The sequence below is a fragment of the Moschus berezovskii genome, chromosome 2, assembly GCF_049115385.1.
Source record: "Moschus berezovskii isolate FMDL1 chromosome 2, NW_MosBer_1.0, whole genome shotgun sequence".
Taxonomy (NCBI): domain Eukaryota; kingdom Metazoa; phylum Chordata; class Mammalia; order Artiodactyla; family Moschidae; genus Moschus; species Moschus berezovskii.
Window position 1 is genome coordinate 104,549,126 of NC_142461.1, and position 17,268 is coordinate 104,566,393.

The 17,268-nt window shown below is 41.3% G+C and overlaps 1 protein-coding gene across 3 annotated transcripts in view; it reads left to right on the forward strand.

Annotated features, from left to right (window-relative positions):
- GCA (grancalcin) overlaps window positions 1-17,268 on the forward strand; it is a 44,572-nt gene that overhangs the window by 10,791 nt on the left and 16,513 nt on the right. Inside the window, exon 1 of one of the 3 annotated variants that reach the window (XM_088829768.1) lies at window positions 14,988-15,152. The exons of 1 other annotated variant lie outside the window; for it this stretch is intronic. In XM_088829768.1, coding sequence (XP_088685894.1) covers window positions 15,126-15,152 — 27 coding nt within the window. In that variant the 5' untranslated portion in view covers window positions 14,988-15,125. Of the gene's footprint in view, window positions 1-14,987; window positions 15,153-17,268 lie in introns of those variants that run through there. One more of the 3 variants, XM_055397349.2, reaches the window with a different exon arrangement.

The window sequence follows — 17,268 nt, forward strand, 5'->3', positions numbered from 1 at the left end:
AGTCTTCATTCCAATCCCAAAGAAAGGCAATGCCAAAGAATGCTCAAACTACTGCACAATTGCACTCATCTCACATGCTGGTAAAATCATGCTCAAAATTCTCCAAGCCAGGCTTCAGCAATATGTGAACTGTGAATTTCCAGATGTTCAAGCAGGTTTTAGAAAAGGCAGAGGCACCAGAGATCAAATTGCCAACATCTGCTGGATCATGGAGAAAGCAAGAGAGTTCCAGAAAAACATCTATTTCTACTTCATTGACTATGCCAAAGTCTTCGACTGTGTGGATCACAATCAACTATGGAAAATTCTGAAAGAGATGGGAATACCAGACCACCTGACCTGCCTCCTGAGAAACCTGTATGCAGGTCAGGAAGCAACAGTTAGAACTGGACACAAAACAACAGACTGGTTCCAAATAGGGAAAGGAGTACATCAAGGTTGTCACCCTGCTTATTTAACTTCTATGCAGAGTACATCATGAGGAATGCTGGGCTGGAAGAAGCACAAGCTGGAATCCAGATTGCCGGGAGAAATATCAATAACCTCAGATATGCAGATGATACCACCCTTATGGCAGAAAGTGAAGAGGAACTCAAAGGCCTCTTGATGAAAGTGAAAGAGGAGAGTGAAAAGGTTGGCTTGAAGCTCAACATTCAGAAAACAAAGATCATGGCATCTGGTTCCATCACTTCATGGGAAATAGATGGGAAAACAGTGGAAACAGTGTCAGACTACTTTTTTGGGTTCCAAAATCACTGCGGATGCTGATTGCAGCCATGAAATTAAAAGACGCTTACTCCTTGGAAGGAAAGTTATGACCAACCTAGATAGCGTATTAAAAAGCAGAGACATTACTTTGCCAACCAGGTTCCGTCTAGTCAAAGCTATGGTTTTTCCCGTGGTCATGTATGGATGTGAGAGTTGAATTGTGAAGAAAGCTGATCGCCGAAGAAGTGGTGCTTTTGAACTGTGGTGTTGGAGAAGACTCTTGAGAGTCCCTTGGACTGCAAGGAGATCCAACCAGTCCATTCTAAAGGAGGTCGATCCTGGGTGTTCATGGCAGGACTGATGCTAAAGCTGAAACTGCAATACTTTGGCCACCTCATGCGACGAGTTGACTCACTGGAAAAGACTCTGATGCTGGGAAGGATTGGGGGCGGGAGGAGAAGGGGATGACAGAGAATGAGATGGCTGGATGGCATCACCGAAATGATGGACATGAGTTTGAGTGTACTCCGGGAGTTGGTGATGGACAGGGAGGCCTGGCGTGCTGTGATTCATGGGGTCGCAAAGAGTCGGTCACGACTGAGCGACTGAATTGAATTGAACTGAACTGTACAGCTACTGGCTGCTGATGGTGGTGCCTCTGCTGCCACCTTGTGGGGACTTTACTATCAAATCTTAATTGCGTCACACAACTGATTTGGCCAGTCTCAATTCAAAAAACTGTAACTAGGTACAATTGTAGATTTTTCGCCAGATAAAAGGAAAGGGATATTATCTATATTTCCCAATGGGAAGATAATTTAGTATAAAGTATTATATTTTATAAAAACAGAGACAACAGTAAGAGGACTAATTTTTCTAGTAGTAGAGAATTTCACTCTTGCAAAAGTTGACTGAGATTCATAGAAATTGTATTATTCTGCCCGGTGTCACACAGCCAGTAAATGGTTCATCTGTAATATTTACTGCACAGTTCCTTCAAGATGTAAAACAGACGGTAATGACTAGAACTAATTATTTTAAAATGTAGGTTTTCTTGTTATTCCAGTAGGATGAGGACAGCAGATCAGGAGATGATTGCCAAGTCGGTTACAGTTTCTAATAGGAGGGGCACACCAGACCATGCATAGGGAAGCACCAGGGTCAGTCAGGAGTTATAAACAGCCAAGGAAAAGGATGAGTGGAGCCTGCGTTTTGGTTTCCATGGGAAAGGCCAGGCAAGGCAGGGTAAGTAGGGTTAGAATTGGCTAGTTTGAATAATTTCAGCAGTCTCTGGGTCATAGAGGCTGTTTCTTCCAGTTGCCTTGTATCTGGCCCCAGGGAGATTAGTGCAGAGGATTTTGCCTCTTGACAGGACAGATCCAGAGAGAGGTGGTAGTTCAGAGTTCAGGCCCTAGATTACCTAGTTTGTCTACAAAAGACCGTGTTGAGTCTTTTGTGTCTTTAATAGTTGGTTAGCCCCTGGGACGGGCTTCCCTGGCATCAAGTGGTGAAGAATCCGCCTGCAATGCTGGAGATGCAAGTTCAGTCCCTGGGTTGGGGAGAACCCTTGGAGAAGGAGGTGGCACCCCACTCCAGTATTCTTGCCTGGAGAATCCCATGGACAGAGGAGCCTGGCAGGATGCAGGCAGTCCATATGATCACAGAGTCAGATACGACTGAGTGACTAAACACATATACACAATTCCCTTTGGTAGGTTCTGGGTTTCCTTGATAGCTCAGTGGTAATGAATCCACCTGCAGTACAGGAGACACAGCTTCGATCCCTGGGTCAGGAAGATCCCCTGGAGAGGGAAATGGCAACCCTCTCCAGTATTCTTGCCTGGGAAATCTCATGGAACAGAGGAGCCTGGCTGGCTACAGTCCGTGGGGTTGCAAAAGAGTCAGATCGACTTAGTGACTAAACAAGTCCTGGGAGGGGCAGTTAGTCTGGCCCGAGATCCCAGAACTTCAAAAATTTAGAAAATAAGTAAATGTAGTTAGTGTACCAATTAACATTTTCTTGAAATCGGAATGTGTATGTGAATGAATGAAATCAGTGGAGTTAATAAGGGGAATTGTCCTAATTCTGTTATAGGTATTAATTTGTTATCTGCATGATGTGGTTAGCTAATAGTGTTCCACATGAACATTTCTCAAATATCAATCAGAAGGAAATAGCAATATTGATCTAAATATCAACTATCTGGGGGGACTTCCGTGGTGGTCCAGTGGTTTAGAATCTGCCTTGCAATGAAGGGATGTGGGTTTGATCCCTGGTCAGGGGACTGAGCTCCCACATGCCTTGGAGCAACTAAGTCTGCACGCCACAACTAGAAAGTTCGTGTACCACAGAAGATCCTGAGTGTGGCAAGTAAGACCTGATACAGCCAGATGAATAGACACATTAAAAAAAATGAGCTACTTTCTTCATTCTTGAATAACTATGATAAAGTCATAATAAGCTTGAAGATACATGTTTGCTTAGTTAATACTTGAGGTTGAGATTATACCCATTTAATTTTTCAATTTTATACTGAAAAAGCTCTATCTTAGGCACATGCTTTTCTAATAGAAATCAGTTTTTTATTTCCTTCTGAACAGTTTTTACTTTATGTGTTCCGTTCAGTTCAGTTCAGTCGCTCAGTCATGTCCGACTCTCCGCGACCCCATGAATCACAGCATGCCAGGCCTCCCTGTCTTACATCTATTTAAAATAATATACAGAAAAATATACAGGAATTTTAACTTAAATAAATATTTGATCTTTCTTACCTGCATACTTAAATATTTGATTTATCCCCACTCACCCCTTTTTGGTGTACGTTCTCTTGATTTAATTATGTTTTCTGATTTCACTAACTACCGTTTTGACAGTTATGAGCACACTGTGGCCTAAAGATTCTGTTGCTAGGTTACATCCTGCTTTCTCCTCCCCCTCCTCCTTTCTTCTGAGCTGGTTGCCACAGTGCCTCTTGTAACGGGTAGATCAAGTCTGTAATGGAATCATGGTGTCTGAATAAAAACCTAGGTCTTCTTTCATTCTCCCCGTCTCATCTCCATAGCCTAATTGCTCAGTCAAGCATTTGGTTTTAATGAAAGAGAAATTCGCCATTCAATATAATCTTTCTATAAATACTAACTTTAAGCAATTTATCTGGATTTTTGCCTTACAGAAAAATTACATAAATCGAGTCTCTAATTGAAGAGCTGTTAAGTTTTGGCAGGATTATACATGTATGTTATGGAATTTCTCTTCACCATTTTTTATCGTTTCCACTTGCCTCTGAAGACTCATGCTCCACCCTCCCCTATACCGAACTATTCCCTGGGAGGCTGTTGTGTCCCTAAACTCCCTTTTTCTCTGGCTTTTGATGGAGATCAGTCATTGGTATTTCAGAAAGGAGATTGGAGACAGGGAAATGAGGCTATTGTACCCTCAACTCCCTTCTATCCAGTGTATCTTACATACCTCCACTGAAGCTCATGTCAGGTGGCCCTCTCCACACTGCTGCTCTTTCCAGGTTTCAATAGCTGCCTCCTTGCCTTGCCCCGACAGCGTAAGTGTGGTAATTGATTCTCATTGTTGCTTGCACTGAGATGCTGTATCATCTCTTATTGGTGTCTCTTAACTATGTCAACACCTTTGTAAATAGTGACTTTATTATAATCCCTCAATTACTGTTTGAGTATGTCATCTGCATTTTTAATAAATGTACCAACAACTAGAGGACTTCTCTAGTTGGCTCAGCTGGTAAAGAATCCTCCTGCCTATGCAAGAGATGCAAAAGACATGGGTTTGATCCTTGGATAGGGAAGTTCCCCTGGAGAAGGAAATAACAACCAGCTCTAGTATTCTTGCCTGGAAAACTCCATGGACAGAGGAGCCTGACAATCTACAGTCCATGGGGTCGCAAAAAGTCAGACACAACCGAGCACTCATGCATGGCAACAAGTGAGTTTTATGGGTAGAGACCAGAAAACAAAGCAACAGTTTGAGATAGACTAAGTTGAGCAGATCTTGATGGTACATTAATTGAGTTTCTTATATCCACTCTGGTGGTTTTTCCACCATCTCTGATCATAGATCCTCATCTGTGTTAGTATAAGTTATAATTCCTATCCTCTGGGACCTTACAAGGGGTATACTAAACTTTTTCTTTTACTTAATTTCTCATTTGGAAGAACTCAATAAAGTGCTTTATAGCTTAATTCTTAGCTTTTAAACAACTTAGAAAGCTTAAGCCGAGAACTTCATTCATTTATTCAAAACTACAATTAGGTCATATTTTGTTTTAAAAATATTTTGCAACTGTTTCTTGATCTGTGCCTACATTCACGATGCACCTTATTACTATCTTAGTTTCCTCTTAAAATTTATTGAATAACTGGTGCTATTTATTTCACAAGGTTGTTGTGAATACCAAATATAATATTCTGCAAAATAGCTGTGAAAAGTATCATGTGCTATATAAATACATAGATCTGGGGGAATTCCCTGGTGGTCCAGTGCTTAGGACTCTGCGCTTTCACTGTTGAGGGCCTGGTTCAGTCGGTTCAATCTCTGATCTGGGAACTACGATCTCAGGAGCTGCACAGTGTGACCAGATTCATAAATATATAAACAACAAACATTTATGGAAAACAAGATTCTAATTGTTTCATTCATTATTATTACCAGGTCTTATTTCTACCAGCAACCTTATCTTCACACATGCATGTGTGGAAATGAGATGATCTCAGCTTTTAGGTAGTCCGTGAACTATTGAAGAATTGGACCACTTTTATGGTTTTGATCAAATTATTTTAGTTTTTGGTAACTCAGACTCACATAATATATAATTAAGCTACTGACTGAAGGGATGAGCACTAACCAAAAGTATCAATCAATGTTATTTCATTTCTACCTTTCTAGAAAGTCAGTATTGTGAGTGTATCATCTCATGTTAATATGGGGTCTGGTATTCACAAGCATGAAACCGGTAAAATTTAACAAGACTTCCCTGGTGGTCGGTTATTAAGAATCTGCCTTTCAGTGCAGGGGCTTGGGGGTGGGGTTCCACCCCTCATCGGGGAACTAAGATCCCACTTGTGGTGGAGCAAACTAAGCCCACGCGGCACAACTAAGTTTGCATGCCACAACCAGAGAGTCTGTGTGCCATAGTGAAAGATCCTGCGTGACACAGTGAAGATTCTGTGTGCCGCAGCTAAGACCCAATGCAACCAAATAAACAAATAAATACACATTTTAAAATGTAAGACAGGTGTTTTTCCAATATTACCTGAATCACAGGTAACTTCACCAAAGCTATTAGTTATAGTGTTGGTGCTTTTATTGAGCATTAGTGGTGGACACACATTGTGATTAACATTATACATAGCATTTCTAAAGAAGCTTGTGTTGAATCCAGATTGCTTGATAGAGCTTTAACAATCCAAGTATATTTATTGCTATATGTATATATTCAGAAGCTGCCATTCTTCACCTTTCTGAAGAGCCTTGTTGACACTTTTCATATATGTATTACTATTTGTTAAATTGCTTTAGAGTTTGTACTTCTGCCAATAGAGTACTTAATATTACCAGAATCAGAAACAGACAACTGTGTTGTTGAAAGCCTAGCTGAATAAGGTCAATTTGTCAAGTGGCTGGTTTCAATAATAAATGGTAAATAATATTCAGGTTTTTCTTACTTAGGAAGCTTATAGCTCTCTGTCCTCGCTAGCGGGAAGAACCCTTAGGCAGTTGCTGAAAGAAACTGAACCTTTGGGCTTTTAATGAAATTATTACCAGATGACTTCACTTTTTACTGTCATATTTTTATACCTTGTGAAATTAACACATATAGAGCCTTCATTATTTCATGTTGAAAACACAATGAATAATTTCAGGAGAAAGTATGATAATTATTGCATGTCTATCAATTAAAGCAATGGCATGAAATCTATGTGAATATATTTTAGCATGAAATAAATAAATTCTAGGGTGGAACCAAGGTGACAACACAACAGACACTCATGACTGTGTCTCCTCTTCCTCACCTTTTAGATGATATATGTTATAGATAACTATGTTCCCTTAAAATTCGCTTATTGAAGACTAACAGTGTGATGGTATGTGGAGACAGCGTCATTGAATAGTTATAAGGTTGAGATGAGGTTATGAAGGTGTGCCCCTCAGAGTTCAATTTTTAGTGCCCTTATAAGAAACACCAGAGAATTCACTTCTCTGTCTCCCTCTGGCTAAAGGCCATGTGTGGAAACAGTGAGAAGGCAGCCATCTGCAACTCAAGGTGTCTCACCAATCCTCTGGCTCCTTGATCTTGAGCTTTCAGTCTCTAGAACTGGGAGAAATAAATTCCCATTGTTTAAGCAGTCCTGCTTATGGTTTTTTGTTAAGGCAGCACGAGCTGTCCAAGACATTGGGTATGCATAATTTCTCAAACTATGTGGATTTAAAGGTTGCCAGAATCACTCTGCATTTATAATAAGCTTCACCTTTAATTTACTAGGTCATAATCTGTTTCAATCATTCATTAATTCTATGGAAAACAATGTCAAAGAGGCATTAATTTCTTGGACCCTCTCACTTTCATTGCCAATAGGAATGATTACCATTTTAAGGCCATTTTTGGAGGAATATCTCTTACAGAATTCTTCACTACTTCTTAACAGTTGCAACGTATCAGGTGGGAAATAGAAAGGTTCAGTAAAAAGTAAATGCTGGGTGGTTGGTAAGCACTGTTCCCTCTAACCAGTCTCTTAGATCAACAACCTACTTAACATTGACACTTAGTCTCCTAGGTGTCACAGATCTAACATGTTCAATATTGATTTTTGATTTGGCCATCCCAAACAGTTCTTCCTCCAGTTGCCACCATTGGCAATGATACACAAAACTGGACACTAGTTAAAGTAGTAAGGGTAATTTAAATTGGTCATAGACTATTTTTTTTTACTGGAGGCTAATTATTTTACAATATTATATTGGTTGGTTTTGCCATACATTGACATGAATCCGCCCCGGGTGTACATGAGTTCCCCCTCCTGAACCCCCCTCCCACCTCCCTCCTCCCCTTATCCTCCCTCTGGGTCATCCTTGCATACCAGCCCCGAGCACTATTAATAATAGGGAAATTATAGGGAAAAGAATCTGATGTGAATTGAACTCAACTTTGATTTGTAGATAGGTGACTGTGTGTTTTAAAGGGAAGATGAGGGAATAAGTAGTGGGGGTAAGTGAGGGCCTTGTAGAATCTGGAAGGCAAGAAAAAATTACAAAGAACAGGAAGAGGGGTCTAGCCCAAGCGATATCCTTCAGGGTTTGCCAAGTGGCACTTGTCAAAGTAGGCTCCTCCCGTCTCTCGGAGACTGGGAGATGGGACCCTATCTTCAGGGTCCCATAAATTCTTTTGGAAGATTTGAGTCTTCTCATATGGGCACTTTAAGGGGACTAGGGTCATTCTAGGGATACAGCCTTGAGCTGTTAGAAACTAAGTTAGTTTTTGGTCAAGTTTGTATGGGCCAGGGTTAAGAAGATCGCTCAGAAGAACCTGCCTAGAGTTTGGCCAAGGAGAGAAACATTGTCACCAAGCCAATAATGGTCAAATCCAAAGCATCAGTAAATCGAGAAGGCTCTACCTTAAAAATGGAAAATGATCTGACTGCTTCTCACCATCTCACCATCTCAGCTTACTCCATGATAAGTCACCATTATCTCTAAATTACCAACAGATTGCTGATAGATCTCCTTGTTTCTCTACTAATCCACTTCAGTCTGTTAGCACAGCTGAAAGAATGATGCTTTAAAACATGTTGCATCATGTCCAGCTAAGGCTCCAATCCCTTATGTGGCCATTATCTCACACAGAGGATGAAAGAATGTGTTTGCAAAGGTATGTAAAGTCCTGACGTGATCTTCCCCAATGTTCCTGCTCTCTAACCATTCTATGACTCACCTCTGGTTCAATCCACACGAGACTCACTGGGTTCCTTACTTTGCTTTAAACAGGTCATCAGATTTCTGGATTATAGCTCTAGTTCTGCTTGGCATATACTTTCTACAGAGAATTTCATGTCTAACTTGCTCATGTCCTTTAATCCTTTGCATAAACATCCTTTGCTTTACAAGGCTACTTTGGGCACCCCATTCTATACTGCCACCTACTTAGTCACCTCCCTACCCCACCTCTGTTTTCATGTTCCTTTTGTTCCACTGCATTTATCATCTTCTAACATACTATATATTAATTTACTTACTCATTATCTTTAGTTATTATTGCTTATTCTGCCTGCTAGAATATAAGCTCCACAAGGACAAGGACATCCTCCCCACTTGCACTGATGTATGTTTTTTCCATCTAAACTAGTACTACAATATAGATGTTAAATAAGCATTTATCTACTAAAATGAATTAGGCTATCTATGTGAAATTTCTTAGTGCTATTAAATAAATTTCATTCATGCTGTTTTCCATTAGCTGGTATATCTTAGTATTTGGCGTATAAATGATTCCTGAGAGGGGCAGATTCTGGCTCTGAAGTTTGCTGAAGAGCAGTAAATATTTATTGTCTATATTTTCCTATGTTTTCCATCTGCAAAGAGGGGGAGAAAGAAAAAATCCATTTAGAGGGAAAGAGAAAGTGAGATGGGCACAGATAGGAAAGGGAACCATTGTTATTTCAGTGTTTGTATTGTACTAGAAGGACTGATGCTGAGGCTGAAACTGCAATACTTTGGCCACCTCATGCGACGAGTTGACTCACTGGAAAAGACTCTGATGCTGGGAAAGGTTGGGGGCGGGAGGAGAAGGGGACGACCGAGAATGAGATGGCTGGATGGTATCACCGACTCTGTGGACATGAGTTTGAGTGAACTCAGGGAGTTGGTGATGGATAGGGAGGCCTGGTGTGCTGTGATTCATGGGGTCGCGGAGAGTCGGACACGACTGAGCGACTGAACTGAATTGAACTGAGTGAAAGTACTGGTTAATGAATATCTAAACTCACCCTGAGGCCAAAGACCACCAAGATTTGGAAGAAATAATATAAGTAGACATGGTCATGAAAACTTTACACTTGTCAGAAAGCATGTATTTCCTGTGTAAGAGAACAAATTTTTGGCTCATCTTAGTCAAAACCATGAATTTTCTTGTTTATTTCTCTACTTACTGGTGTGCCATTTTTTCTACTCTTTAAGACCTCTTCACTTATGGTGTAAATAATTTTTGTTTTATTTTAAAATACTATGTGTGTAGAGAGAGAGTAAATGGGCTCTCTCCTCTAAAACAAGGAGACCAGTGAGTCTGGGGTGGATTGAGCCAGAGGTGAGTCATAGAGTGGTTACAGAGCAGCAGCACTGGGGAAGATCACATCAGGACTTTACAGGCCATCGCAAGCATATTCTTTCATCCTCTGGGTGAGATAAGGGCCACTTATGGGATTGGAGCCTTAGCTGGACATGATGTAACTTATTTTTTTAAAGCGTTGCTCTTTCAGCTGTGCTGTCAATAGACTGACGTGGGTTAGTGGAGAAGCAAGAAGATCTATCAGCGAAATACAAAATTTTGTATTTTAAAATACAAAGCAAACAAATGTAATGTTTAAGAGACCACAGTCTGCAGCTAAACTTCCTGGGTTCTAACCTCAGCTTTGCTGTGACACTGAATTATAGATAAGTGATATACAACTCTCCATCTTACTTTTCAAATTTATAAAATAATAATTGTCTATACCTGATGGAATTCTTTAGAGGAATAACACTTCACAAAACAGTGCCTGTTACACACTGTTTATTATTGTTGCTGTTTAGTCGCTAAGTCGTGTCTGGCTCTTTGTGACCCTGTGGACTGTAGCCTGCCAGGCTTCTCTGTCCATGGCAAGAAAACTGGAGTGGATGGTCATCCCCTCCCCCAGGGGATCTTTCGGATCCAACCATTGTCTCCTGCATTGGCAGGGAGATTGTTTGCCACTGAGCCACCAGAAAAGTCTATTTACTCTATAAGCTATTTTTTATGAAATAACAGAGTAATTTATGAAAAAACATGTACAATTTAAAATGGTTTTTATACATTCTATTTTCATAAAATGATACTGTTCATACCATACTCACTGAATCATGGAGCAAATTGTCATTACTGTTACTATTGAGCTGCACTATGCGGGTCTGCAAGCCTGTGCTTAACCAGCCTTACGTCCAAAGAAATGTCTCTGATGTCTGCAACAGACACATCAAAGGTTTAAGGGATGGGAGAACTTGCACGTCTGACACAATATCCTTGAGAAATACCCTGCCATGTGTAGGGGACTGCGGGCAGGACACCAGGCATTCTTTGCTCCAGGGGCCGGGAGTTACCAATTATAGGGGGAATTGACATCAAGTTGACTCACTGGTTACCAGGGGAACCAGCAGAAGGCACGTCCCTCACTGCCCCTTTTGATAAGCTATCATGGTGGCTAGAGTAACAGTTATTAACCAGGGCCTGGGGCAAGTATGTGGGAAAGTCAGCCAGGTGAGTAGGCTGTAGGTGAAGCAGGCACTCACTGGTCAAGCAGGGGATATACAGAGAGGAAGAGAACAGTCAGCTTGGGTTGCTGTATCATACAATTACTTTTAACAAACAATCCTATTGACTCATTTGAAATTTCAGTTCCTATACTGGAAAATTTATTATATGAAATAATGGGTTTAGAGAGAGATACACTGGACTATAGTTGAAAATCTTCTCTGCATCTCAAATGATAGTGTAAGGGTGGTAAAATAATTTTCTGTTTACCCTTCTGAGTTCTTGGCAGAGATCCCCATAATAAAAAACAGATGAGAAAGTGAAAAAAAGCCCAGAGGTTTACTAACATATACTCAGGTATATGTTGTGTTATGTGTGTGTGTGTGTGTGTGTGTGTGTGTGCTTAGTTGTTTCCAACTCATTGCTGAGAGTCATTTTCAACTCTCAGACCCCACAGACTGTAGCCCACCAGGATCCTCTGTCCATGGGATTTCCCAGGCAAGAATACTGAAGTGGGTTCCCATTTCCTTCTCCAGGGAATCTTCTTGACCCAGGGATCAAACCTGCATCTCCTGCAGGTCTCCTACACTGCAGGCAGATTCTTTACTGCTGAGCCACCAGGGAAGATGACATGGGAGATAGAGAAAAATGAATAATTCTCAGAGGTGGCTTACAACTTTGGCTTAAATGCCATCTTCAGCTAAACAGAAAAGGAAGGTATGCGTAAACTACCTTTGGGGTAGTTAACAGGAAAAGAAGGATAAACAAGCAAAAGTACCTGCTTTCGTTATGGTAAGGGTCCACACTTGTCTCAGAGTACTCATCTCTGTCCTTCCTGGTAGAGAGTGGAGGAGTGTCACTTTGGTCCTGCTTTTAGACAAATGGAGAATAGAGAACTTTTCTTGTGTCTGCTTCTTCTCAATTGGCTTCAGGATAATCCTTATGCCAAAGTGGCATATTTTGGGGTGGGATATTCTGCTACCCTTCAGTAGGAGTTTCCCTGGGTAGTTCTTTCTCTAAGAAAGAAACACACTACCTAGAACTTCAAAGGGTCTGATATTTTATCCTATTTACCAGCAAACAAGTAGCCTGCAACAATTTCACAGAAGTTGACAGAAGGACAGAAGAGGTTTCTCTGTCAGAGACAAAGGACTTTGTTACTCACACCACAATAGGCTGTGGATTCCTCAGCCTGGAGGAGTTCTCATGAATTCCTTTTGATCCCAAGTTCCACTGAGTGAAATGAAGCTGCTAGATGGGTAATATAGAAGCAATGGGTTTGAATCACCATGGAGGAACTCTAGGAAAATTCTGCTAGCATACACAAGCAAACTTTGTCCTGGAAGGAGAGTTTGTCTTTGCTATCCTGCAGCCAAGCTTCTCTCTGCCCTTGAAGAAAATAGCATCTCTTATCTTGAAATTATGGGTTTCCTAGGTGGCAATAGTGGTAAAGAGTTCACCTGCCAATGCAGGAGACATAAAAAATGTGGGTCAGGAAGATCCCCTGGAGAAGGGCATGGTAATCCATTCCAGTATTCTTGCCTGGAGAATCCATGGACAGAGGAGCCTGGCGGGCTACAGTCAAACATGACTGAAGCGACTTAGCACATCTTGAAATTATATACGTAGAAATGCAAGGGGCACATGGAGTGCTGACACAAATGCAATGCATTGATAAGGCTAGTATGATGAAAAGAAGATGCACAAAAATTCTGACCAGAGATTTAGACTAAAATTGTAAACGTAAAACACTTGGTCCTTTCTGAGCATTTCTTTGAATTTGTAGCTAATCAATTAGAATAAAACTTTGCAACGATTTTGATAGGGACAGAATGGACAAAGTAAGTGCTTAAATAGTGAATCACACTAGGGGATTGTAAGTAGGAAAATATGGGACACCCCTATAAATTAAGAGGTTTGCTTAACCACAAAACCAAGAAGGATTGCTTAACAACAAAACCGTGCAACAGAAGTCTGGGACACGCCCCCAAACAATAAAACAATGGTGGTATGAGACGCACGTCCTGCCCTGTGAGCTCAGTAAATTTATGATCTCTAGGACATGCTCTCTGCACACATAAAAAACAATTTGTGGACCTAGTTTGATCACACAGGGACAAGAAAACGACCCTATTTAACCTGGAAGAGGAACTAATGATGGAAGCATGACATCTACTCAAGAAAGACAAAGAAGGTCTTTTCCCCCTCCCCACTCTTCCTTTGATTATGAAACTGTAGCCCATGAAATTCTTGGGGCACGACATTTCTCACCCACCCTCTTTTAAGTCTCACTGGCGTCCTATTCTAATAATTCACTTCTTATTTACCTCTTTGCTCTGGCTGAATTCTTCTCTGCACTGAGCCATAAAGGACTATGATACCAGAGCTTTTTGAAGCCCCCTTGAAATGATACCAATTGGTTTCAATTTGTTTTGCTTTGTAATGTTTTATCACTTGATGCTTTAATGAGTCAAATGTTCTTTCCTCTTATCAAAAAGTTTTTACCGTCCCCCTTTATCTATTTATGCCAATTTAACCTCATTGGCCAAAGTATTTCTTATTGTGTTAGCGGAACCAAGGCACACTTTCTCAAGGGTGCTTTGTATGTTAGCAATCTTCCTTTCTCTTTCTGGGAAAATTAGGTTTTACAATGTTGAACAAGTTCCTCCTCTGTAGTTACTCAGCTTTGCAAGCTTAATTTCCCCTGCCAATAGGTAACACTTTCTTCCACATCTTTATTTATTTTTTTACATCCTTATTTTTAAGAAACATTTTTAGCCCTTGTCTTATTCTTCAGAGGTAACTCAGAATAATATCATCATGGTCTTTTTGTTTGTTTTTAAACTGAATTTACAGCTGTCCTTCCCATGTGTGTTTCCTTTTTCAGTCTGGAGCTGCAAAATTCACTTGAGCTCCAGAGAAAAGCAGAACTGTTCAATGACTACTACTTAATAAATCAAAGTAATTAAGCATTTAACTTTTCACTGAGTAATTAAAAAACAAGCTGCTCCTTTCGATGGATATTATTAGGCGGCATAACTCAAGAGTTAAGAGTTTGCCCAAATGTTGAGTCATCTGTTGAGTTATTACATAATATATAGAATGTCTTGTATATTATCAGCGTATAAACAGCAAATCATTTTTTAGTACAAGTGTATGTCTCATCCAACGTTTGGGACATACTCATTTTTTTTTAAATTCATTGTTTATTTGAAAATAAAATTTAATTGAACATTCTGTATTTTTATTTGCTAAATTTGACAACTCTTGTCACCATTTATCTACCAAACAAGCTATAATAATCTTTTTGTAAAATTTGGTGTCAAGAGCATTTTAACTTAGACGCACTACCTTTGGAGAAGTCAAAGTTTCATAATTTTGGTGCTACGGAAAAAGAGATATAAGTAACTCTGCAAGTTTTGAAATTCATAGATATATATTTCGTAGTCCATCTTTTAAAAAGTGGACAAATCGGTAAAAAGAAGTCATGGGCGGGCTGGTCTGGGATTTCTAAGGTGAAAAGAAACCGGCCTAGAGAGCCTTTCCAAAGAGCATGGAAGTTAACTGCAGCAAAGGTTTCTTTGCAGTTCAGGAAGGCTAGAGCGCGAGACCTAAGCTAGTCAATAGGGGCGGAGTAGGAAAAGGCTGGGCGCGTGAAGCCAATCAGAGACGAGATGGGTGGGACTAGCCCTGGTGAAGGGGCGGGCCTAGGCCGGATAGGCTGCGAAGGGCAGGTCTCAGCCAATCCTAACCGAGTAGGGCGGGGCTGGACTCCGAAAAGGTTGGTCTCGAGGCCGTGAAAGGCGCTGCAAGTGCGTCTCTGACCCTCACCTGCGCCTGCACCTGCACCTAGAACTCCGCTTTTCTCCCAGCCGGGCGGTCGCCGACTCTACGGCTGACGCTCGCAAGATTGTTATGGCCTACCCGGGATACGGCGGAGGGGTGAGTCCTGGCCGCTTCGGCGCGTCCTCCGCCCCCGCGGGATGTGACGCCCCTGCGGCCGTGGCCACTTGCCGGGTTCACCCTCTGTCGGTCCTTGCTTACTTCTGCTTCTGGTACTCGGCGGCGCCAAGTACACTGCTTTCTTTGCGCAGTGTAGGAAGCCGGGGCTGGGGCCTAGCGGAAAGCCGCAGGTGTTCTGGTGCCTGATGGCCCCTTAGGCGAATCCTTGTGGAACCATGGGTATGGAGTGCTTTTAGAAATTTCTTTCTTGGGATAGAGGAACAAAGCATCCTTCTTGTTCCAGTATCTTTTTTGGGCCACCCTCCCTTCAGCCCTCCTCCTCCGCGCCCCTTCCCCAGTTTTGCTAGACATTCTTTCCGTGAATTTTTTAGACCACATCTTTTCAGTTCTTTATGTTGCTTATGAGTAAATTAAGATATGCTAGTTAGTTAGTTCCGGAGAAGGCAATGGCACCCCACTCCAGTACTCTTGCCTGGAAAATCCCATGGATGGAGGAGCCTGGTGGGCTGCAGTCCGTGGGGTCGCTAAGGGTCGGACACGACTGAGCGACTTCACTTTCACTTTTCACTTTCACACATTGGAGAAGGAAATGGCAACCCACTCCAGTGTTCTTGCCTGGAGAATCCCAGGGACGGGGGAGCCTGGTGGGCTTCCGTCTATGGGGTCACACAGAGTCGGACGCGACTGAAGTGACTTAGCAGCAGCAGTTAGTTCAGTCGCTCAGTCGTGTCCGACTCCATTGCAGTGGCTTCTCTTGCTGCGAGCATGGGTTCAGGAGCTTGGGCTCAGTAGTTGTGGCTTGGTTTTAGTAGCCCACTGGGGTGTCAGGTCTTCCCAGACCAGGGATTGAACCCATGTGCCCTGCTTTAACAGGCAGATTCTTAACCACTGACTAGCAGGGGAGTCCCAAAGAAGTAATTATTAAACAGTCACTTTAAAAAAAAATTCATTATATTAACGGTTTTTGTTTCCTTTCTTGTACTTTATTGCTTTCTAATCTAGTTTTTGGTTGCATCCCTGAGCACATTTCCTGGAGTTCCCATATGGTATTCCTTTTGCCTTTACCATATCCCAAGCTGCAGCTTTTCAAACTGCTACAAAAGGCTCTTTTTTGCCCCCCCACCACCACCCAGTACTTAGATTTCTTTTCTCTTTTTGCCTTCCATCAATCTCTGCGCATTCTTCAAAGGTAGTCAAGATATTTCTTCATCCTCCAGACTCATTAAAAACACTGGAAAAAATGCCTCTCTGGACTTTCCCAGTGGCTCAGTGGTAAAGAATTCACCTGCAATGCAGGAGATGTGGGTTCAATCCCTGGGTCAGGAAGATATCCTGGAGGAGGAAATAGTAACCCAGTCCAGTATTCTTGCTGGGAAAATTCCATGGACAGACGAGCCTGGCAGGCTACAGTCCATGGGGTCGCAGTGAGTCACACGTGACAGAGCAACAAGCATGCAAAATGCCTAAGATATGAAAGAATGCATACAAAGTTCCAGAGTAAAAAAAAAAAAAAAAACAATTACCAGAGCCAAAGCAGGAAACAAACGGTATGTAGTCTCTGGGGTCAGACCACCTATATTTGAATCATGGTTTACCTGGTACTAGCCATTTAACTTTAACTAATTCAGGAGACTGCTTGAAGTTTTATGTCCTCAACTGGAAAAAGGACATAGTACTTTCATACCTCACCTACTTTTTGGGAAATCACACGATAGTGAGAAAGTAGTTAGAACAGTACTTAAGATATAACACGCTCTCAATAAATATTAGCTATTATTATTGTTGGTATTCTTGTTATTCTTATTTTGAAAAGGATCATGGTTTGAATTACCATCTATTGTTCTCTTCACTGGTGTCTTGCTTTTTAAAACAATACATGATTTTGGTGGACAGGATGTTTCAGCCCTATGCACTTTCCCATGATTTGGTCATGGTCACAGTTTCATTGTATTTACTTTGTATTCTTCTATGTATGTATCTTTAGGGTTACTACTTTTTCATTTTACTATAGGTGAAATTTTCTTGTATTTTTAAGCTTTTTGCTTCCGTGATGATGATCAACACTTTTTTAAAGTGTGCCTCATTCTTAGAGGCT